Source organism: Artemia sp. Qi Xiang Cuo, chromosome 1 (genome assembly GCF_049724085.1).
Source record: "Artemia sp. Qi Xiang Cuo chromosome 1, ASM4972408v1, whole genome shotgun sequence".
Taxonomy (NCBI): domain Eukaryota; kingdom Metazoa; phylum Arthropoda; class Branchiopoda; order Anostraca; family Artemiidae; genus Artemia; species Artemia sp. Qi Xiang Cuo.
In genome coordinates, this window is record NC_142794.1 from 88,520,698 (window position 1) to 88,546,408 (window position 25,711).

Here is a 25,711-nt window from a genome sequence, read left to right on the forward strand (position 1 = left end):
ATTATGTTTGAAAGACTGCAGTGTGAAAAGACATCGAAAATGCAGTTTTTGGTGGAAAAATTTATTCTCTTTTAGAAATAATTTATTTTAGTTACTATAGATTTTTAACCCAATTAATTTCCTTTAAAATGAGCTATTGAACAACCCTCTACGATGTTCCAGTGCCAAGCTATCTGTGGAAAAGAAAAAAAAAGAAAAAAAATATCCCGTTGGGGGAGAATAACGTGGTTAAAGTCAATTTTCTTGATTTTCAAGCCAATATATTTCCCTTGCTGTTCAAGCCAAGGGACACAAAGTTTCCTATACAGGGGTTTCAGACAAGGCGGTTCTAATGGTGTACTTTTTGTTTTGATCTGACTCCTTTGTTAGGAACTATGGGTTTTTATATTTCTTAACATTGGACGTGATCGTCTCTTACTAGGTTGCTAGCTACCGCTGCAACCCGGATTACTATGGGCCAGAGATCGTTCTTTACTGTATATTACAATTATTAAAGTTTAAAAGGAACTCAGTTTAGCTCCCTCCTATCTATATATAAAAACTTTAATATAACTTAATATAGGCAAAAGGTCGTTCTTTATTATATATATTCAAATCTATGCTTAAGTGTACCAGTGTCTATTTTTTACGGAAGTTTTAGTTTAGGTGCAACCATGATTTTTAGTAATCTTCTCACATGTAATTAAAACCGAAAAAAATCTTAACACTTTTCCTTGGTTGGGATGATAAAAGACAAATCCCAGTAAATAAGGCTGTGAAATCAGTCAAATATGGCACCATACCCCAGAGAAGCAACTATTCAAAAAATACATGTGTTATATTATCTTGTCAAAACATATGTGTGTTGCATCACTTGTCCACGTTGTCATTTATTTTATGTTTCAGTTACTGTTGGCTAGAGTTCGTTCTTTACTGTAAAATTCGATGAAACTTAGTGCAAACTTATAAGGAACGGCATCGATCCTTTACGTATCACATTGTTAATTTTACAACTTTGATTAATGACATCAGAGTCCAAGTGGCTAGGACGATTGACCGTTAACCGACAGGTTGGTGGTTCAAACCCATCCTGGGCTGTTTTTCTCTTTTAATTTGTAATTCAGCTATAAATATAACCATATCATAACTATATCCTTAACTATATTATTGACCTTAAATATAACTTTACTAGCAAATATTATAGTTAAGTGGCCATTAAAATTTAGTATAGGCAAGAGGTCGTTCTTTATTATAAATGATCGTCTCTTACTAGGTTGCTAGCTACCGCTGCAACCCGGATAAATTCAATGAAATTTACACAGTGCAAACTTATAAGGAACGGCATCGATCCTTTACTTATCACATTGTTAATTTTACAACTTTGATCAATGACATCATAGTCTGAGTGGCTAGGACGATTGGCCGTTAACCGAAAGGTTGGTGGTTCAAACCCATCCTGGGTCGTTTTCTCTTTTAATTTGTAATTCAGCTATAAATATAACCATATCATAACTATATCCTTAACTATATTATTGACCTTAAATATAACTGTACTAGCAAATATTATAGTTAAGTGGCCTTTAAAATTTAGTATAGGCAAGAGGTCGTTCTTTATTATAATGTGTGCAATCGTTTGTTATCCCAATGATCGTCTTTTAATGTTAAATATAGGCAATGATTTGATATTCCAATGATCGTCTTAATATGTAAAAATTCGGTCAAAGGTTTGTTCTTTACTATAAACCTTTACTAACCTATACTATAGCTAAGTGGCCTATAAATTTAGTATTGGCAAGAGGTCGTTCTTTATTGTAAAAAATAATAATACATTGTGCCAACGTCGTTCTTTAGTTACGCAGCGCTATTGCGCGGGCTATTTTATTGTTGCCTTTAACACATGTCGAAATCGAACTTGTCTGCATGTAGTTATACAACTATATCTACATGCTGTAGATATAGATATGTATCAACATTTGCTAATACAGTGTTGTAGAAAAATGCAGTTTTTCGTTTTTTTCCCGCAGATAGCTGGGCATTAGAACATCTTAGAGAGCTGTATAATGGCTCATTTTAAAGGAAATTGCTACATCTAGTGCCTTCTGTAAGTAAAAGCAAAATAGTTTTTAAAATAGAATCAATTTTTTACGATAAACTGCATTTTTCTATTGCCCTGTAGTAGCAAATGGTGTTAACTTCATATAGCATTCGAAAATCAAAATAATATTTTTAACATTAAAAAAAACATTTAGATATAGCTATATAAGATGCAGTTATTCCTAATGGGCCTTAACAAAAATTTGATTTGTGAATTAAAACTAGAGTAATTCCGGAAAATATTAAATAATCTCTCAGTTCAAAGTTATGTGTGTCTCTTGGAACCAAACTTTATTTGGCTTAATTAAGCATTAAGAAATAAGGGATTTAGTTAGAAATTTTAGGTTCTGGGTGGATGTTGAACTAACGAAAAGACACTATATGAATACTACAATTGCTCCTACTACTGAGTAATGGCATTAAGATGAAACTTTCTGGGAATTCTCAGGTGGGTGAACTAAATAAATTAGACTATATGCAAACATGATGTTTGCAAGAGGGTGTATCGAAAATATGTCAGAAAATGGTTAGAGCATTATGTTGAAACTTTCAGGAGAACCACGATTGTAGCTATTCAGGTGCTAGGGTGATGTTGAACTAACCAAAAGGCACTACATCAATACTACTACTACTCATGCTTGTCTTATACTACTACAATTGTTGGTACTACTGAGTCTAATGGTATTTAGATGACATTTTCTGGGAATGCTTGGGGGGGGGGCTAAATCAATACCTTTTATGTGTAGTGACTTTGGTTAGTTCAATATCCCTCCTTCAACTTTTGGTTAATATGGGCTGTGGTTCACCTTATACATCGTTCTTTACTATAACTCTGTAACATATTTGACAAAAAATACTTCGCCCAAGAAAATTAAAAGCAGGAAATATCTTATGGCTTTTTCTTATTTGAAATAATAAGAAACAAACTAAGTCCAATATATACCAAGGTTTGTTCTTTACTAGGTTTCAGCTGTCACTACCACCATTTTACCGATGGAACTTACATAATCCCCGTTTATAACTAAATATAACGATCCCTTGTATAATCATTTACCAAAGGCTGTAGTTACTTCTTTAATAAACCGTTCAGTATTTCTGCCAATGACGGTCACTGTACATGTTATCAAAATATCCAGTATATTTTGTGAATGTTATTATCATTGTCTAATAAAAGGATTTATCTATATCTATTTGAAATTTTATTTATCGGTCTTAGATATATTTCTTAGTATGGGATGTTATCGTCTAACTAGGTTGCTGTTGTCGCGGTAATCCTGACATTATAGTAAAGATCAAAATATAGGTTTTATTTTTTGCGTCACATATGGTTACAACCTACGGTTATGACGTCATTTTGGATATGAAAAAGTAGTAATTTGTAAAAATATCGATTTTTTTTAATTTAATAAAGCAGGTAAATCTGGCAATTTATTTTCAAGTAAACCATTAGAGAGGTCTCTCGATGATATGCCATTACCTAGATAACTTAGAATAAGGAAAAATGGAAAACAAAGATGTCAGTGCGAAGCATCGTCGATGTGCACACTTTCCTGGTTTTTCAAGTCTGTGGACTTTCCTTATGGTTTAAGCCAAGGAACTATAAGTTTTTTTTATTGGGGTTTCGGACAAGGCGGTTCTAATAGTGTATTTTGTGTTTCACTATGACACTATTTCTTAGAAGCTATGGGCTATTGTATATCTTTGTATAGCATGTTCTCGTCTCGTACTATGTTGCTAGCTATTACTGCAACCCTGATTATGCTAATATATAATTTAAGCTATCTTTACTCATGAAACTTACATAAACCCCAGTTATAATGAACTGTCCCAATCCTTTATGTAATTGCCATTTCTGAAACATATAAGTTACGTAATAGAAATCCATATTTGTCACATTATTCTTTAACTCACTTACTATAGGCTAGAGTTTGTTCTTAATTATAGTTTCAGTGTCAAGCTATCTGTGGAAAAGAAAAAAAAATGTCCTAGATGCAGAATATCGTGGTTGCAGCCACTTTTCTTGATCTTCAACTAATATATTTTTCTTGTTATTCAAGCCAAGGGATGGTAAGTTTCCTGTACAGGGTTTCGCCAAGGTGGTTCTAATAGTTCGTTTTTTTCCTGATTCTGCTTTTAGGGAATTATGGGCTATTTTGTTTTTTCTATGGGGCATGATCGTCTCTTACTAGGTTGCAATCTTCCGCTGCATCCGATTCTTTTGATGTATCTATTGCTATTAAAATTCAATTTTTTAGAGTTTCGGTTACTATTGAGACGAGTCGCTCTTACTATATAAAATTTGATCTGACTCCTTTTTTAGGAACTATGGGTTTTTATATTTCTTAACATTGGACGTGGTCGTCTCTTACTAGGCTGCTAGCTACCACTGCAACCAGGATAATATTAAACCCGGATTACAAAATTATTATCATATCTTATATGTAACTATCATTTCATAAGTCTTCAATAGTCTAATGGTAAGCATGCCCACTTGTTACCTGGGAGAAGGGGGTTCGATTCCCAATAGGGGAGAACTTTTAATATGTTGAACTAAAAGCACTATCTTTTCAATTTAAAATTTAAAAAAGAAACTTGTTTATTTACATTCTAGCTGAAATAATGAAGATAATATGAATGAACCACAGGGTTCAGTTTCTTTGGGCTTGAGTACGTTTTTTAACTATAAATGCAAACAGGAAAAAGGCTACGGATATTTCTTCTTTTAAATAGTAAGAGACGAAACTCAAACAATCAAGTAGCTAACTAAGTCCAATGTATGGAATGGTTTGTTATTTCAGTGATTTACTAACCTATACTATAGTTAAGTGGCCTATATAATTTAGTATAGGCAAGAAGTCGTTCTTTATTATATAAACTAAAATAAAATAAAAATTGTTTTTTCAACTTTTACGTAACGTCACTCATTACGTCATATATGGTTATTAGTACATAATCGGTGTTAGATATTACGTCATATATGGTTGGTTATTAGTAGACAATCGGGAGAATGTTGGTTCTTTATTATAACTACCGCTGCAACCCAGATTCTATGCTATATGATTACAAACAGGAAAAAGCCTACGGCTTTTTTTCTTTGAAATAGTAACAGACGAACCTCAAACAATCAAGTAGTTACCTAAGTCCAAAGTCTGCAATGGTTTGTTATTGCAATGATCGTCTCTTAATGTAACAACCAATCAAGTAGCTAACTAAATCTAATGTATGTAATGGATTTTTATTTTAGTATAGGCAAGAGGTCGTTCTTTATTATAATTATTTATCTAGTAGGGTTTCAGACAAGGTAGTTCTAATGATGTACTTTTGTTTTCATCTTACTCTATTTTTAGGAGTTTTGTTATATTTCTTAGCATGGGACTGATCGTCTCTTACTAGGTTGCTAGCTACTGCTGCAACCCAAATTCACATATATATTTATTTATGAGAGTCAGCCTGGCCGAGTGGTCCAAGACACTGGTGTTAGCCACCAGTCTCTTCGGAGGAGTGGGTTCAAATCTTACCGCTGGTATACGATTATGTTTGAAAGACTGCAGTGTGAAAAGACATAAAAAATGCAGTTTTTTGTGGAAAAATTTATTCTCTTTTAGAAATAATTTATTTTAGTTACTATATATTTTTAACCCAATTAATTTCCTTTAAAATTAGCTATTGAACAACCCTCTACGATGTTCCAGTGCCAAGCTATCTATGGAAAAGAAAAAGAAAAAAAAAGAAAAAAGAAAAAAATATCCCGTTTGGGGAGAATAACGTGGTTAAAGTCAATTTTCTTGATTTTCATGCCAATATATTTCCCTTGCTGTTCAAGCCAAGGGACAGAAAGTTTCTTGTACAGGGGTTTCGGACAAGGCGGTTCTAATCATGTACTTTTTGTTTTGATCTGACTCCTCTGTTAGGAACTATGGGTTTTTATATTTCTTAACATTGGACGTGATCGTCTCTTACTAGGTTGCTAGCTAACGCTGCAACCCGGATGACCTGACTCTTTTTTTAGGAGTTAGGGGTTTTTACATTTCTTAACATTGGACGTGATCGTCTCTTACTAGGTTGCTAGCTACCGCTGCGACCCGGACTAAATAAGTCTAATTATTAAGTATAGTTAAGTTGCCTATACATGTTAATATAGGCAAGAGTTCGTTCTTTATTATAACTTTTCAAGATACTATCTCTGTTGTTTGTGTAGTACTGTTTTTTCAAATTGCGTATAGCTTGCTTCGATCTAACCATTATTCTAATCAAGACTGAGAAAATTTACATCTTTGTTGTTCTTAAGTAGTAATTATGACGTCACGGCGTAATGATTTTATTGACGTCATGGCGCAATGATATTATTTCATGACGTCATCAGAAACAACAATATAATTTCGTGTTTTTCTATTCAAGTCATAGCTCTAATCTAATATAAAGCTATGAAGACATTCATTATTTATTTAGTAGGGTTTCAGACAAGGTAGTTTCAATGATGTACTTTCGTTTTGATCTTACTCTATTTTTAGGAGTTTTGTTATATTTCTTAGCATGGGACTGATTGTCTCTTACTAGGTTGCTAGCTACTGCTGCAACCCAAATTCACATATATATTTATTTATGAGAGGCAGCCTGGCCGAGTGGTCCAAGACACTGGTGTTAGCCACCAGTCTCTTCGGAGAAGTGGGTTCAAATCTTACCGCTGGTATACGATTATGTTTGAAAGACTGCAGTGTGAAAAGACATCAAAAATGCAGTTTTTGGTGGAAAAATTAATTCTCTTTTAGAAATAATTTATTTTAGTTACTATAGATTTTTAACCCAATTAATTTCCTTTAAAATGAGCTATTGAACAACCCTCTACGATGTTCCAGTGCCAAGCTATCTGTGGAAAAGAAAAAAAAAGAAAAGAGAAAAAAATATCCCGTTTGGGGAGAATAACGTGGTTAAAGTCAATTTTCTTGATTTTAAAGCCAATATATTTACCTTGCTGTTCAAGCCAAGGGACAGAAAGTTTCCTATACAGGGGTTTCGGACAAGGCGGTTCTAATGGTGTACTTTTTGTTTTGATCTGACTCCTTTGTTAGAAGCTATGGGTTTTTATATTTCTTAACATTGGACGTGATCGTCTCTTACTAGGTTGCTAGCTACCGCTGCAACCCGGATGTTCTAGGTCTCTTCAATGCAGTTACTTGCCCTAATCTGACGATCGTAAGACAAGGCATTACAAATCGAATCATTGCCATTTCAAAATTATTTAAACACTTTATACATTCCGGTGTACAGTCTATATAAAGATTATTTAATACTGATCGGACATTCTCCTGACTTTTCAACATTTTCCCAGCACAGTAATCACAGACAAAGAATGAATCTATGACATCCTCTTTCCAACCTGTACATTGAATTAGTTGTTCTCTGTCATCTTTGGGTATGTCCTGTTGTAGGTGTTCTAAAATCGTGGCCATCATTACATCAAAACCTTTCCTATTTGAAAGGGATCTTAGACTCTTCAATTGGTATTTTGTCTTTATCTGCTCACAACTGTCACAATGCATTGTGGGGTATACATCCCTGATGTTAGCTACCTTATCAAGGCTCTCACCAAATAATTTTATTATTGTTTTCATCCACAGAAACTCTAATATTGCTATCACCGTAAATGAAGTCTTGACTATTATTACGACAGAGTCTACTTGACACTTCTTCTTTGTAATGACTTAGTTCCTTGCACAAACCCTCGACTTTTAGTAGATTAATTTTTTATATAATCTTAGATTTTGATACTGCCTTATATACGCTTTTAATGAAACAGTTCAAGACAGGAAAATGTGGAGCTAGCGCCCTTAGAGAACGCAAATAGGTCTGAAATCCCTCATTTGGGCTACAGTATAAGGAATGCCCATCCTTTCTTGCGTCCCTTTAATTGATTTCACAATAATACAGGCGGCGAAGGTAGAAATTAACCCCTTTGTCAGTTGAAAATTTTAATGCTATATTATTTTCAAGGATTTCAAAAAGAACTTGACATAATTCAATATCCGTCAGATACAGCTTGCAGATATCAGGGTGACATTGCCAAGTAACCTGCTGCCCAATTTTTGGTTTTGAATGTTTACTCAGATTGTTATAGGTGACTTCAGCCATCATAATTTCCTTGTCAGATCTAGTTCTAGAGCATTTTTCAATAGTTGTCTCGTACTTTTCAGGACAGTTTGTTCTACTACACAGAGAATTTTTTCTGCCAAATATTCAGTAGAACTAAACGAACTGTTTAAAACACAGTTAGAAATGCTTTTTTCTTGAGTCGGTGTTCCAGGAATTTGTTCTAAATCATTAGTCTTACAAACACATTTACTAATAACCCTAACAGGCTCGTTTTCGCCATAATTGAAAAACATTGCTTTTCCTTCTCTGTTGATAGGTATGCTTGTATATATATTTTTATTGCTGCTACATAAACTGCAATTGCTCCTTCCAAAATTAATATACGAATTTTCTAAGAAGTACGCCTCCGTATATTCACTGTGGTGTTGAACATTTTCCATTGCATCTATAAACTGTTCCGCACTTGCCAATCCATACCTTGGAAGCTTTTCGTTAAACTGACAACATTTCTTTTGGATATTACTATGAAGCTTTGCCAAAGAATTTCTAGCCGACTTTTCAACAGCATCCGCTCTTTCAAAGAGAATTTTAATCTGGAATTTTGAATACTTTTCATGATCCCGATAAAACATGCGTAAAATGTTTCTCAATTTACGAAGATCAGCCTTCATTTTTGCCATCTTCTTGTATTTCTGAATGTAATTTTTCCCTTTGTCCTTATGCGTTCTTCGGTACAACCTCGAAGAGAATTTAATTTTTTCATTATAGCTTTTGTCACCCCAGTATCTACCCATTATTCTGGTAGCAAATTTTTTCTTATGTTTGTTTCGGTAATCTTTATCGTTATCATACCGTTCCTTGCTCTTTTGTTTGGCTGTCTCAATTTTTTTCATGTCTATAATCCTCATCATTAACATAACACTCCTTGCTGTTTTTTTTGGTTTCTCAATTTTCGCATCTCGATACGCCTTGTCGGTTGAATACCTTTGCTTTTCTCTTTTCAAGATGTTGTCTCTTTTTTTTGTATAGTAATGTTTTTTTTTAAATTACGTATAACTCTATTAGAAAGCATCTTATTACAAAACAAGAAATAATATTCTTATCTAATTGAAACTTTTTAAGACTCGTATCATGTACCCATAACCTAACAAAAAATAAAACTAATTTTTTAATTTTCAGGTATTTTGTTAGTTTGAATTAAAATATTAAAATTATTGCTCATATATCATAAATATTTTTGCAGTTTACATAATAACTTTAGCGATTCTAAACTGAAAAATGAAATATATTAAAAAATTGAATTTTTCGGTCTGAAAATACATAGTAAATTCCACATCGGGTAGTTAGAACCTAACTAAAAATAAAACTAATTTTAACATTTTCAGGTATTTTTCTAGCTTGAATTGAAATATTCAAACTATTGCTCGGATACCATGGATATTTTGCAGTTTACACAAGCTGCAAAGAACGCATAAGGGCAAAATTAAAAATTATATTCAGAAGTTCAAAAACATGGCAACAATGCTGGCTGATCTTAGTAGATTTAGAAAAATTTTACCAATTTTTTACCGGGATTACGAAAAATATTCAAAATTAAAGATTAAAATTATCTCTGAAAGAATGGATTTTGATGAAAAGTCAGCTAGAGATGCTTTCGCAAAACTTCATAGTAATATCCAAAAGAAATGTTGCATGTTTAGCGAAAAGCTTCCAAGGTATGAACCGGCAACTGTGGAACAGTTTATAGATGTAATGGGAAATTTTATAGATCACTGTGATTATATGGAGGCATAATTGTTCTTTACTTAGTTTCAGCTTTAATTCGATGATCCAGACTTTATGTACTAACTACATCCAAAGACTATGACGTCATTGATTAATATTGTATATAAAAAATTAAGTTTTTCGTAAAAAAAATTAATTAAAAAAAATGAAGTACAAATAGCGCTAGATCTAGAGATTTCCTTTAAAATGAGCCATTGAACAACTCTCTACGATGTTCCAGTGCCAAGCTATCTGTGGAAAAGAAAGAAAGAAAAAAATATCCCGTTTGTGGAGAATAACGTGGTTAAAGTCAATTTTCTTGATTATCAAGCCAATATATTTTCTTTGTTATTCAAGCCGCAGGGCGGTAAGTTTCCCTTATAGGGGTTTCGGACAAGGCGGTTCTAATGGTGTACTTTTTGTTTTAATCTGACTCTGTTTTTAGGAGTTAGGGGTTTTTATATTTCTTAACATTGGACGTGATCGTCTCTTACTAGGTTGTTAGCTACCGCTGCAACCCGGATCAAAATTAAATTAATTACTATGGGTTAGAGGTCGTCCTTTACTATAGCCTAGCTACCACTGCAACCCAGATTTTCACTAAAAGATTGATCATTTACTATAGGCAACAGTTTGTTCTTTAATATTACATAAAGTGAATACACCATTTGATGCCTTTTTTATGCTGATTACAAATATAATAATCATTTCTATCGGAAATGAAACTGGTAGGGGACTAGTCTGAAACCTGCTATGGGTTGCAATGATAGTTTTAGCATCCCTTTGGCAGGGTGAAGCACAGGGGGACAGCCTGATATCATCTAAAATTTCTTTTTAGAAAGAATTTGACAACCATTTTCATGGGTGGGTATCACTAACTTCCTATGAAATAGGGGTGGTTTATTCTTGATTTTTGGTGTTTTGTTGCAAGGAACAATCTAAACATAACCAGTTGTTATTCCACTGGGAATGTTCTAGCCCTGTACATTACTCATGAATGGACAAGTTACAAGCACTATATACCAGGCAATTGATTGTTGCCCTTAATCTACACCCAGGACACACTCTCTTAGTCATTTGGTTGATTAATATAAAATGTTTAGAAGTTCAATTCACCTGATGGCTGGTCACAAAATCTAGAAATTAGGTCACAGTTAATCAACTTGGTTGCTGAATGAACTGTGTTTAATTTGGAGAGGTATAATCCAAATATTCAGCCCCCCCCTATATATACCTAACCTAACCTAACACTGAATTGGCATATATAGGGGGGGGGGCTGAAATTCATTTCTGATAGAAATGATTATTATATTTGTAATCAGCATAAAAAAGGCATTGAATGGTGTGTTTACTTTTGTCTTAAATCAATAATATGATTTGTTAGAACTTTACCAAAATGATTATTATATTTGTAATCAGCATAAAAAAAGGCATCAAGTGGTAGGCCTATAGGCCTATTCACTTTAGGCATAAGTCAATAGGCCTAATATGATTTGGTAGAACTTTACCGGATTCCTTACTAGAAATTTAATTTTTCCTAACCTAACCCCTGGTCAATATCTACAAAATCATATTATTGAGTTAGGAATAAAGTGAATACACCATTTGATGCCTTTTTTATGCTGATTATAAATATAATAAGCATTTCTATCGGAAATGAATTTCAGCCCCCCCCCCCTATATATGCTATACCTAACCCTGAATGGGCCAATATAGGGGGGGGGGGCTGAAACACATTTCCGATATAAATGCTTATTATATTCGTAATAAGCATAAAAAAGGCATCGAATGGTTTATTCACTTTTGTCCTAACTCAATAATATTATTTCGTAGATATTGACCTAACCCCTTTCCAAGAGAGCAAAAAGTAGCTAAACCAAAATTTAACTGCCTAGTTTGCAATTAGGAACCCAGATAGGCTATACTATTTCAACTTATATTTAAAATATCCCACTAGTCAGCCACCAATAAATTTCAATGCAGACTAGCCTATGATATCGGCTAAGTAGTTTGCTATTAAGGTCTCACTAGGCTAAGGTATGCACTGACGCTATTAAGGCTATTTAAGGTAGGCCTAGGACATACCAAACAAATTAATCAATAAAGTTTATAAACAGCAAAAATGACTAACTAGTCGGTATCAGGTAAGAGCCTACTGAAGTAGCCAACTATTCAGAGGTAAATATATTTCTAGGTCGCCTACAACACTCAACAACAGGGTTGCCACCAGACCAAAAAATGTCGTAACGTCCAACTCTTTAAAAAGTAACTTTTTCGTAACTTTTGATAGAAGAGTCTCTTTTCAAGGCAGGGTACCTTAATTTCGCTATCAAGAGCTGTAATTAAATGGGGGAGGGGAATTTTTTTGCGTTTTTAATTTTAATTTTTTTTTTAAATAATATAATTAAAAATACTGCGGACCTTTGAACTTACACCCAGAAAGAACCCCCCCCCCCCCCCGATGCGGTGATATATACCCCGACTAATAATTGTGGTAGGGGTGGTGGTGGTTTGTTTTGGTCCCTTTTTTGTTGGGTATAACCTAATTCTAGGTTGTAGACGTACAAAATAAAAGGCAAATCAATAAACACTTTTGATTAGATATTATTTACTCCAAGATTATACAACAAGATGTTTTTTTTATTTATTTTTAAATTTAAATAAAATTTACAAAATTAATTACAGCTTCTTATCTTGACCCAAAAAATCAATGGAATAATGAACGTACATTCTCTACGTGTATAGGTGCTCGGTTGCAGTCTCACCACCTCTAGCTTCAAATTTCCAGCGACCCTACCAAAAAATAAAATAAAGTCATATAGAGACAGTTTTGTATTTTTTATATGTGCTATAAAAAATTCCATTTAAATAGTTTTAGTCAGTACATATACAAAACAACAGTTAATTTGAAAAATATGAAATGAGCTAAATTAATATTCCACAAACTACCAACCATATAATGTTAAAATAACCAATTATTTAGTTGTTTCACAATTCACGGTAAGTATCAAGTAACGAGAGGGGAGGAGGCCAAACAATAAAAAAACATTAAACTCATTTTAAAAATTAACCAAAAAGTAGAGATTTTTTTTTTCAAGAATATATGAATATAAAGAACACGAGGGGCACAAACTCACTGGGTTTTACATAACAAACACAACAAATTTATATAATTTTTAAATTTATAGACGGAAAAATTAGATTTTTTTTGTAAAAAACCTACCTATTAAAAACGTATTAAACACAGCAGCTAATATTGTAACCAAATTTTCGAATTTATTCTATTTTTTCAAATTAAAAAAAAAAAATATAAAAAAAAAAAAACTAGAAAAGCATCAGTAAAACACTAATCGATCTATAAACTACCATGTGTGCTTTCACTGTGCATGAAGACTGTAAGCATACCGTATACTAATACACGACTGTTAATTCCTTCATAAAAATGGGCACTAGTCTAGTTGTCGTTTTCTAAAGCCAAATTTTTTTTGATTGTACATTTTTTAAGAAAAAATGTTGCACACAAAAGCATTAACATTAAATTATTTTTTTTTTAATATTACAAAATATAATTGCCCAGTTGAGTACACAAACCCCCCCCCCCCTACTGTTCCGTGATACCTAAATCTGAAAATTTTAAAAAAAATACCAACCTAACCGATTGAATGTATTATAAGTAATTACAATAAAAAATTTAAATAGCCAGACTGAAATAACCCTGTTAAAAAATCAGATGTCCTGTCTTTGGAATGTTCGCTATTTACAAACACAGAGGGGGAGGGGGGTATTATTTCCATAAAGGGACCATACTATGTGAAAATAGATTAGTGGACACTAAAAAAGTCAGTTTAAAACGCATCAAATATATTCTTAGATAAACACGAAACATAGATCGTTTTTAATGTTTCATATATTCGTTCAGAAACAGCGGGTCATATTTACATATAAAAGAGCAAATTTTGTATATAACCTGATTGTCTCTCAAACAAATCAGAAAAGGGGGATGAGGTTGTTAGGGAGATGATAATACATATATCACCGGTACTAATGTGCACCCGCTAATGTGCAAATAAAAATCCCAAATTTGTTTCTAAACTTTTATATTTTCATACTATTTTTTTTGATTTTATTAGAAATAACTAATGGAACTAGCTCCTCAATATAGTTTTATTATAACTGTTGACGGAAAAATATTCAAAGTAAACTGATGAAAATGAATAGATGAGGTCACTAACTGACTATTGTCTTTAAACAAATGATAATCGTATGATCATGAGAGAATCTGTTATCTTAACTTGTTATGCGAGTAAGTGGAGTGGGTATTTTCTCATAATAGTAATTTAGTTATTGCTTTGTAACATTAAATGACTGCGATATGAAAAAATATTGTTACTCATGTCAGTGTAATTAAAATGGGAACAGCTGATTTTTTCATGGGGGAAAAAATAGATTACTCAAAAAAATGAAACTTCCTCATTATTCAAAAGCACAACATAATTGTAACATGAATTCAAAAACGTAAAAGAAATGTAACGTTTTTATAACAGTAACGTAAAACGTATCGTTTTATTTAAAACGTACCAAAAATGGTACGAACGTAACCTCGATGGCAACCCTGCTCAACAACAGTCGACCTATAATTCTTCCTGTTTTTGAATGTCCCGCTAACTTCTTCCATGCGGAATTAGTTTTGCCAGATAGTAGGTGCGGAAAAACGCCCCGTGGTTTCAAAAACAAGCCAAAGCAAGCACCATACCGTTCAGTGTAGAAAAATATATTAAAGACAAAGATCATAGGTGACGATTTCCCACAGACCCCATATTTTTTGGTAAATAAGAACCATTTGCATCGTGGCAGGTGTCCAAGGCCTTATGTTTATCATAAAATTAATAGAGTGAAAGTACTACACAACAAGGAGAACTAAATAAATGGTAAGAGCATATTTTTTATCTTGATATCTGTTCATTTTCGTTCTCCTTACTAACTTTTTTTTGCTGGTAGGGCGTGCCCGGAGCATGTGTCCTGTGAGTTCCGCAGGAGTAATGAGTCACAACAGGAGTCAGAGTCGCCGGCAACTGCATCCAGTTGAAGTAATAAGCGTGTTCAGTACACAAACTTTAAAAAACGCTTCAAAAATATGTTTACATACCTTTTTTACTTTTTTACGAGTTAATCAAAAATTTGGTGAGAGGAGGGGCTCTTATCACAAATCCCCATCCCCCATAGACATGGCTTTACTCTAAAGTATTTTGCAGTGATTTGTATTTGATTTATTAGTATTGGATTCAATTGGTTTGGATGGGAATACTAATTACTTTTTTTTGCTTTTTTTATATAAGTATCTGAGTATCAAAAATGCTGGTAAACATTGAAAGATTCACATAAATGACAAACGGATTCTCAAGGAAGACAAAGCGCAGGATTTCGCGTTCACGGTGAGTTCCTAAAGCTAAGTTCTCACTGCCCAGAAATTTTCCTGGGCAGAATTTTTTTCTGGACAGAAAAAAATCTGGGAATTCCGGATGTTCATACAGGAACTAACTTCTTACTGTTCGGACAGTTTTTCTGGATAGATTATTTTTCTGAACATCGAAAAGATTGGCTTAAGATTCAAAAATGGATCGTGAGGCTACAAATGCTTTGCCATTATGCTTACTTAGAAGGAGAGAGAAGAGAAAAGGCTTACAAGCCTCAGAGACTATGAGAAAAAGAAAATTTTGGGTCAGAGACTTTTCGAAAATGAGAAGTGAAAATGGTGCTTCAAACTTCCTAATCAATAACCTGCGTTTAGCAGATGCAGAGTGGTTTCATGACTATTTCAGAATGTCACCTAAGCAATTTAATTAAAAGGCTTATTCTGGTTTCACCATATATTGCAAGACAAAATACAAACTTCAAAGCAGCTATATGACCTAAAGAAAGGCTTTAAGTGACATTAAGACATCTTGCAGCTGGTGGTACACAGAGAAACCAAAGCTTTGCATATTACCTGGGAAGGTTGATTGCCAACTAAATTATATGGAACACTATGAATGCAATCTGCCAAGTGCTGTCCCCATTATTTTTACGATTTCCCAGTGAGCAATCTGACTGGAAGGAAATTTCCCATGAGTTTGCAGTGAAAAGGAACTTTCCCCACTGTGTTAGAGCTTTCTCTGGGAAGCACATTAGAATCCAGGCTCCACCAGACTCGGCGTCAAAATATTTCAACTACAACCAGTTACACAGCATAGTCTTGATGGCTATGTGCGACGCTAACTATCGGTTTGTCTATGTTGACATAGGCAGTTATGGTCGGCAAAGCTATGGTTCTGTGTTTGGCAATTCAACTCTTGGCAAGAAAGTGATTGACTGTACTTTAGATCTTCCAGGCAGTGATACGATTGATACAGGAAATGCCACCTACTTACCATATGTGATTATTGAAGATGCAGCTTTTCCCTTGAAAACAAACTTATTAAGACCCTATTCTGGTGATCACCTTTATAGTACCAGAGGAAATTTTTAATTACAGGCTTTCTTGTGCTCCAAGGATAATAAAATATGTAATTTGAATTCTTGATGCCTAGTGGAGGATGGTCAGAGCAGCAAATAATACAAAGCCGGAACATGTTGACTAGGTCATACATGTTTGTGTTTGCTTACATAATTACTTGCGTACCGAAGACCTTACAACTCCACAAAGACACTTGAGGTATGTTAGCAGCTCAGTTCAAAATCAGCGCAATTAGCAGCGAAAAATCAAGTATTTTTCAGTAGGTTGCACAGGTTGCATCAAGACATGGCTAATTATAGACAGAAAAAAGCATAGACAGATAGTCCAAGTAATTGAGAGGCAAATGTTTAAATGGCGGAGGCACGGGTAAATGGCTGGAGTATGCAGTGCTCTCTTATTGGAGACATACTTGTTTGTTAGGTATTGGAAAGGCATTCCTGACTACAGTCTCAGGCATGTTGACCAATATCTGAAATAAAAAGACTGGATCTAGTTAACATCATTTTTTCAGAAGGGGAAAAAGCCCAGAAACATAAAGACAGAATGATCACAGAATGTAGCATATAGCCTAGCGAGTGCACGTCTATTATAATTTCCTCAATCAGTAACAATCTTAGAATAACCTTTTGGAATATCACGAACAGTGCACTGCCGTAGGCTAAAAATTGAATTAGTAACAGTAATACCAAACCACCGAAAGGTGGAATTAGAGGGTATAGAAAAGCTGCAACAGAATAAGGCAGCATTAGAGGAAGTTGTACCATTAAAAACCTAACACTGACATTGTTTAACATTAAGAGAAAGACCAATTTTAGAAAATAAGCTAGGAACTTTTGAGACCATTAACATTGGACATGATCGTCTCTTACTAGGTTGCTAGCTACCACTGCAACCCGGATTAACCCCATGATTTTCCTTTAAAATGAACCATTGAACAACTCTACGATGTTCCAGTGCAAAGCTATCTGTTGAATTACTAACTTATACTATAATTAAGTGGCGTATAAAATTTAGTATAGGCAAGAGGTCGTTCTTTATTATAACTTTAAAATGAGTTATTAAGCGTAAACTCAACCATTAACCATTAATAATAACCTGGTTACAAACAGGAAAAAGCCTATGGCTTTTTCTTCTTTCAAATAGTAAGAGACGAACCTCAAACAATCAAGTGTCTAACTAGTTCTAATGTACACAATGGTTTGATATTCCATTGATAGTCTTTTAATTTCTTTTCAACACATTGTAAACAGTAACCTTTGATTACTGTAAGCATCATCTATGTAATGGTTCCTTACAACACTTCAGTTACTATGGACTAAAGATCGTTCTTTAATGTAATTTTGGTGGAAAAACTTATTCCCTTTTAGAAATAATTTATTTTTTGTTACGAAAGGTTATTAACCCAATTAATTTTCTTTAAAATGAGCTATTGAACAACCCTGTACAATGTTCCAGTGCCAAGCTATCTCTGGATACAAAAGAAAAGAGAAAAAAATATCCCGTTTGTGGAGAATAACGTGGTAAAAGTCAATTTGATTGATTTTCAAGCCAATATATTTTCTTTGTTATTCAAGCTAAAGGGCGGTAAGTTTCCTTTATAGAGGTTTCGGACAAGGCGGTTCTAATGGTGTAATTTTTGTTTTGATCTGACTCCTTTGTTAGGAACTATGGGTTTTTATATTTCTTAACATTGGACGTGATCGTCTCTTACTAGGTTGCTAGCTACCGCTGCAACCCGAAAAGTAGCTAACTAAATCAAATGTATGTATTGGGTTTTTATTCCAATGACTGTCTTATAGTGGAAAATTTTAATATATTGACCTTAAATATAATAACTGCACTAGCCTATACTATAGTTAAGTGGCCTATAAAATTTAGTATAGGCAAGAGGTCGTTCTTTATTATAAACATTGGACGTGATTGTCTCTTACTAGGTTGCTAGCTACCGCTGCAACCCGGATAATAACTGTACTAGCCTATACTATAAATAAGTGGCCTATAAAATTTAGTATAGGCAAGAGGTCGTTCTTTATTATAATGATGCGGTAATCTTCATCATTGTGATAACTCTCCTTGAACTTTTGTTTGGCGGTCTCAATTTTTGCATGTCTATAATCTTCATCATTGTGATAACACATCTTTCTGTTTTGTTTGATTACTTCTCGATACGCCTGGTCGGTTGAATACCTTTGCTTTTTTCTTTTCAAGATACTATCTCTGTTGTTTGTGTAGTACTGTTTTTTTCAACTTGAGTATGGCTTGCTTCGATCTAACCATTATCTAATCAAGAATGAGAACATTTACATCTTTGTCGTTCCTAAGTAGTAAAACTCAAACAATCAAGTAGCTAACTAAATCCAATGTATGGAATGGTTTGTTATTTCAGTGATCGTCTTTTAATGTAAAAATATGAATACTGTAATCTTAACTATAGTGAAGTTGCGTATGCAAGTTAGTGTAGGGAAGAGTTTGATCTTTATTACATTACATTAAAGGTAGAACTCTTTCTAATTGATTACAAACAGGAAAAAGCCTACGGCTTTTTCTTCTTTGAAATAGTAAGAGACTAGCCTCAAACAATCAAGTAGCTAACTAAATCAAATGTATGTATTGGGTTTTTATTCCAATGACCGTCTTTTAGTGGAAATTTTTAATATATTGGCCTTAAATATAATAACTGTACTAGCCTATCCTATAGTTAAGCGGCCTATAAAATTTAGTATAGGAAAGAGGTCGTTCTTTATTATAATATAAGATAATTACAAACAGGACAAAGCCAATGGTTTTTTCTTAGTTGCATTAGTAAGAGACAAGCCTAAGTGAATCAGACAGCTAAGTAAGTCAAACATGGCACCGTACCCTGGAAAAACAACTTCTCATAAGATGCTTGTATTATATTAACTTTTATTTATTATATGCCGTGGTTTGTTCTTTACTGTGTCTTGGCTATTTCTGCAACCGTGATATCAATGAAACTGATGTAATCCCCTTTTATAATGAACTAAACTGAATCTATATTTAAACCTTTGATGCAGAATATCGGGGTCAGTAGGTTTGACACTTCTTTATAATCCTTAATCCAAGCTCCCTCTTGTAAATCAACGATTTTTTATTTGTTCATTCTTTTTTTTTAAGTGGATAAAAATTGTCACGGCCATTTTTAAACTTAAAAAAAGGAGGCATATAAATCTCTAGGTCTTATATGTATTTTCATTTTGTTTTTAGGGGGCGTGATCGTCTCATAGTAAAAACTATTAAAAAAATATTTTAACTTTAATTACAGAAGGAACTAGATGTGGCAAGTTTTACTATTGAGACGAGTCGCTCATACTATACAACATACAGTTCGTTATCACGAACTGTTTGCTTTGATGCATCTATTGGTATCAAAATTTCGTTCTTTAGAGTTTCGGTTACTATTAAGACAAGTAGCTATTATTACTATAGAGCTCATTACCATGAATTGTTTGATTCCTTCAAAATTCAAATATCTTTGAAAAGACTGCAGTATGAAAATACATCAAAAATGCAGTTTTTTTGACAAAATTGATTCTACTTAAAAACTATTTTATTTTTAATTACAAAAGAGACTAGATGTAGCAATTTCCATTAAAATGATCTATTATACAGCTCTCTATGATTCTCCAATGCCCAGCTAGCTGAGGAGGAAAAAAAGCGGAAAGAAAGAAAGATGCCGTTTGTGGAGAATATCGTGGTTAAAGTAAATTCTTTTTTATTTTCAAGTCAATATATTTTCTCTGTTATTCAAGCCAAAGGACGGTAAGTTTGCTATATAGAAGTTTTGGACAAGGCAGTTCTAATAGTGTACTTCTTGTTTTGATCTGAATGTTTTTTCAGGAGTTATGGGTTACTTTAGTTTTTACTATGGGGCGTGATTGTCTCTTACTAGGTTGCTAGCTACCGCTGCAACCCGGATATTCAGTTACTATGGACTAAAGTTCGGTCTTTAATGTAAAACTAGGTTGCTATCTACTGCTGCAACTCGGATTTTAATGTAATGAACAACTCTCTACGATGTTCCAGTGCCAAGCTATCTGTGGAATTACTAACCTATACTATAATTATGTGGCGTATAAAATTTAGTAGAGGCAAGAGGTCGTTCCTTATTATAATTTAATGTAATTTCGTAAGAAAAATGATTCTACTTTAAAAAGAATTTGTTTTATAAATACAAAGGGTTTTTAACCGAATTAATTTCCTTTAAAATGAGCCATTAAACAATTCTCTACGATGTTCCAGTGCCAAGCTATCTGTGGAATTACTAACCTATGCTATAATTAAGTAGCTTATAAAATTTAGTATAGGCAAGAGGTCGTTCTTCATTATAATACCCCTGAAACCACCATATATCATTTACTATGCATAAGCGATCGTTCTTTACTGTAAATATAATGAACCACATCGATCTTTTATGTAACCCAATAATTTCCTTTAAAATGAGCCATTGCAAAACTCTCTACGATGTTCCAGTACCATGCTATCTGTTGAATTACTAACCTATACTATAATTAAGTGGCGTATAAAATTTAGTATAGGTAAGAGGTCGTTCTTTATTATAATTAGCCACCAGTCTCTTCGGAGGCGTGGGTTCAAATCTTACCGCTGGTATACGATTATGTTTGAAAGACTGCAGTGTGAAAAGACATCAAAAATGCAGTTTTTGGTGGAAAAAGTTATTCTCTTTTAAAAATAATTTATTTTAATTACTATAGATTTTTAACCCAATTAATTTCCTTTAAAATGAGCTATTGAACAACCCTCTACGATGTTCCAGTGCCAAGCTATCTGTGGAAAAGAAAAAGAAAAAAAAAGAAAAGAGAAAAAAATATCCCGTTTGGGGAGAATAACGTGGTAAAAGTCTATTTTCTTGATTTTCAAGCCAATATATTTTCTTTGTTATTCAAGCCAAAGGGCGGTAAGTTTTTCTTTATAGAGGATTCGGACAAGGCGGTTCTAATGGTGTACTTTTTGTTTTGATCTGACTCTTTTTTTAGGAGTTGGGGGGTTTTATATTTCTTAACATTGGAGGTGGTCGTCTCTTACTAGGTTGCTAGCTACCGCTGCAACCCGGATATTTTTGCAATTTACATAATAATTTTAGTGAGTAAGCCAAAAAAGGAAATTTTGGTTCCAGGAGTTTCGGTTACTATTGAGACAAGAAGCTACTATTACTATAGAGTTCATTACCATGAACTGTTTGATTGCTTCAAAATTCAAATATCTTTGAAAAGACTGCAGTATGAAAATACATCAAAAATGAAGTTTTTTGACAAAATTGATTCTACTTCAAAAAGTATTTTTTTTTTAATTACGACAGGCACTAGATGTAGCAATTTACTTTAAAATGAGCCATTATACAGCTCTCTGTGATTTTCCAGTGCCCAGCTAGCTGAGGAGGAAAATCAAGCGGAAAGAAAAAAATATCCTATTTGTGGAGAATAACGTGGTAAAAGTCAATTTTCTTGATTTTCAAGCCAATATATTTTCTTTGTTATTCAAGCCAAAGGGCGGTAAGTTTCCTTTATAGAGGTTTCGGACAAGGCGGTTCTAATGGTGTACTTTTTGTTTTGATCAGACTCTTCTTTTAGGAGTTGGGGGGTTTTATATTTCTTAAAATTGGAGGTGATCGTCTCTTACTAGGTTGCTAGCTACCGCTGCAACCCAGATTTATTGTAACAACCCGGAAAACCTTAGCTATAATTAAGTGGCGCATAAAATTTAGTATAGGCAAGAGGTGGTTCTTTATTATAATTTCTCTTCTTAACATTGGACGTGATCGTCTCTTACTAGGTTTCTAGCTATTGCTGCAACCCTTACCAGGTTCATAGCTACCACCGCAACCCGGATACCAGTAACTATGGGTTATAGTTCGTCCTTTAATGTAAAACACTTCAGATACTATGGACTACAGTTCGTTCTTTAATTTAAATGATACCACTGCAACGCGGATACTGTGAAATTACAAACAGGAAAAATCCTATGGCTTTTTCATAATTGGCAGAATAAGAGATGACCTAGCTACAGCCTACTATTATGACGTCATTGATCAAGACTGGTCATAAGAATGCAGTTTTTAGCGGAAGAACTGATTATTTTTTTAAAATAATTTGTTTTAATTACAAAATATTTTTAACCCCAACAATTTCCTGTAAAATGAGCCATTGAACAACTCTCTACAATGTTCCAGTGCTAAGCTAACTGTGGAAAAAAAGGAAAAAAGAAAAGATGCCGTTTATGCAAAATATCGTCAAATAAAGATGCCGTTTATCAGGCAGCTAACTAAGTCCAATATTTGCAATGGTACCACCGCACAATTGTTCTTTTGCTAGGTTTCAGCTCTATCCGATGATTGAGCTCTTATGAACTTCAACCGACGATTATGACATCATTGATCAATATTCTACATGAAAAATGAAGTTTTTCGTATTTATTTGTTTGCCTTTTTTCCCCAAGGGTGATCATATCAACCCAGAGGTCCTAAAATTTTGCGAGAGGGCTAGTTTGAACAGAAATTAAAAGTTTTGGTGGCTTTTCTTTAAAAAAAGAATAGAATCACTTTAAGAAATAACTGCATTTTAAATATGTTTTTATACTTTCAAAGATATATAATTTTTGTAGCAATTATAACCATATACGATACCAACAGATTTCTTATACCAACAGATTGATCAAAAGAATTTTATTTTCATGTTAATTTTAAATGTATAAGTTTCATCAAGGTTAGTCTTTTCCATTTAAAGTTACGAGCCTGAGAAATTTTTCCTGTTTAAAAAAAACGGAACAATCCCTAAGAGTCATAGAATCTTAATGAAAATCACACCATCAGATTCAGCATATCAGATAATCTAACAGGAGAGGTTTCAATCTCCTATTTGTAAAAATGTGAAATTTGGTATTTTATGCCAGAATAAAGATCACGCATGCGTGATTATTTTTTTTTGTTTGTTTGTTTGTTTTTCCAGGGGTGATTGTATCGACCTGGTGGTCCTTGAATGTCGTGAGAGGGCTCGTTCGAACGGAAATTGAAAGTTTCAGTGCCTTTTTTAATAAAAAAACTAAACATTCGAAAAACAGATTCACTTTATAAAAAAACTGCAATTTTGATTTCTTTTCATACTGCAGTTTTTCAAAGATATTTGATTTTTGCAGCAAGTCTGATTTCTAACACCGATTGTATATTAATATCCATATATGACGTAATAAGCGACGTGACGTAAAATATAAAACCGATTGTGCACTAATAAGCATATTTGACGTAATGAGTGACGTGACGTAAAACTTGAGAAAATCAATTTTCATTTTGTTTTAAGTTTTCAGTTTAGAATCGCTAAAGTTATAAACTGCAAAAATATTTATGGTTACTGAGCAATAATTTTAATCTTTAAATTTAAACTAGAAAAATACCTGAACGTTTTAAAACTAGTTTTATTTTTTGTTAGGTTCCTGGAACTCAATACGTGACTTAAACAAAAACTGTTTGATAATATTTATTTCCATAAGAAAATAATTTATTTTAATGGTTTTACAAGTAAGAAAGAAGAAACTGAAGGAGAAGGAAAGATTTGAAAGTCGAGCTAAGCATGTTGCTGGCAGAAGATCAATATTGTATATAAAAAATCATGTTTTTCGTAAGAAATACTTAATGAAAAAAATTAATTACAAATAGGACTAGATCTAAGGATTTCCTTTAAAATGAGCCATTGAACAACTCTCTACGATGTTCCAGTGCCAAGCTATCTGTGGAAAAGAAAAAAAGAAAAAAATATCCCGTTTGTGGAGAATGACGTGGTTAAAGTCAATTTTCTTGATTTTCAAGCCAATATATTTCCTTTTTTATTCAAGCCAAAGGGCGGTAAGTTTTCTTCATAGGGGTTTCGGACAAGGCGGTTCTAATAGTGTACTTTTTGTTTTGATCTGACTCTTTTTGAAGGAGTTAGGGGTTTTTATATTTCTTAACATTGGACGTGATCGTCTCTTACTAGGTTGCTAGCTACCGCTGCAACCCGGATGTCAGTTGAAAATTTTAATGCTATATTATTTTCAACGATATCAAAAAGAATTTGACATAATTCAATATCCGTCGGATAGAGCTTGCAGATATCAGGGTGACATTGCCAAGTAACCTGCTGCCCAATTTTTGGTTTTTGAATGTTTGCTCAGATTGTTATAAGTGACTTCAACCATCATAATTTCCTTGTCGGATCTAGTTTTAGAGCATTTTTCAATAGTTGTCTGCGTACTTTTCAGGACAGTTTGTTCTACTACACAGAGAATTTTTTGCCAAATATTTGGTAGAACTAAACGAACTGTTTAAAACACAGTTAGAAATGCTTTTTCTTGAGTCGGTGTTCCAGGAATTTGTTCTAAATCATTAGTCTTACAAACACATTTACTAATAACCCTAACAGGCTCGTTTTCGCCATAATTGAAAAACATTGCTTTTCCTTCGCTGTTGATAGGTATGCTTGTATATATATTTTTATTGCTGCTACATAAACTGCAATTACTCCTTCCAAAATTAATAAACGAATTTTCTAAGAAGTACGCCTCCGTATATTCACTGTGTTGTCGAACATTTTCCATTGCGTCTATAAACTGTTTCGCAGTTGCCAATCCATACCTTATAAGCTTTTCGTTAAACTGACAACATTTCTCTTGGATATTACTATGAAGCTTTGCCAAAGAATTTCTAGCCGACTTTTCAACAGCATCCACTCTTTCAAAGAGAATTTTATTCTGTAATTTTGAATACTTTTTGTGATCCCGATAAAACATGCGTAAAATGTTTCTCAATTTACAAAGATCAGCCTGCATTTTTGCCATCTTCCTGTATTTCTGAATGTAATTTTTCCCTTTGTCCTTATGCCTTCTTCGGTACAACCTCGCAGAGAATTTAATTTTTTCATTATAGCTTTTGTCACCCCAGTATCTACCCATTATTCTGGCAGCAACTTTTTTTTATGTTTGTTTCGGTAATCTTCATCATTATCATACCGTTGCTTACTCTTTTGTTTGGCTGTCTTAATTTTCGCATGTCTATAATCTTCATCATTGTGATAACACATCTTGCTGTTTTGTTTACCTCTCTCAATTATTACTTCTCGATACGCCTTGTCAGTTGAATACCTTTGCTTCTTTCTTTCCAAGATGTTGTCTCTGTTTTTTTGTATAGTACTGTTTTTTAAATTACGTATAATAACTCGCTTAGAAGGCATCTTATTACAAAACAAGAAATAATATTTTCATCTAATTAGCACTTCTTATAACTCG

The 25,711-nt window shown here is 33.4% G+C and overlaps 2 protein-coding genes across 2 annotated transcripts in view; both read left to right on the forward strand.

Moving 5' to 3' along the window:
• The first annotated feature begins 15,952 nt into the window (after nucleotides 1–15,952).
• Nucleotides 15,953–16,432, forward strand: LOC148956888 (uncharacterized). The gene has a single exon (XM_089092606.1). The coding sequence runs from the start codon at nucleotides 15,953–15,955 to the stop codon at nucleotides 16,430–16,432; it is 480 nt and encodes a 159-aa protein (XP_088948732.1).
• A 188-nt stretch (nucleotides 16,433–16,620) lies between these two features.
• LOC148956889 (uncharacterized) overlaps nucleotides 16,621–25,711 on the forward strand; it is a 66,887-nt gene continuing 57,796 nt past the window's right edge. Inside the window, exon 1 of the mRNA XM_089092617.1 lies at nucleotides 16,621–16,669. Coding sequence (XP_088948743.1) covers nucleotides 16,621–16,669 — 49 coding nt within the window. The remainder of the gene's footprint in view (nucleotides 16,670–25,711) is intronic.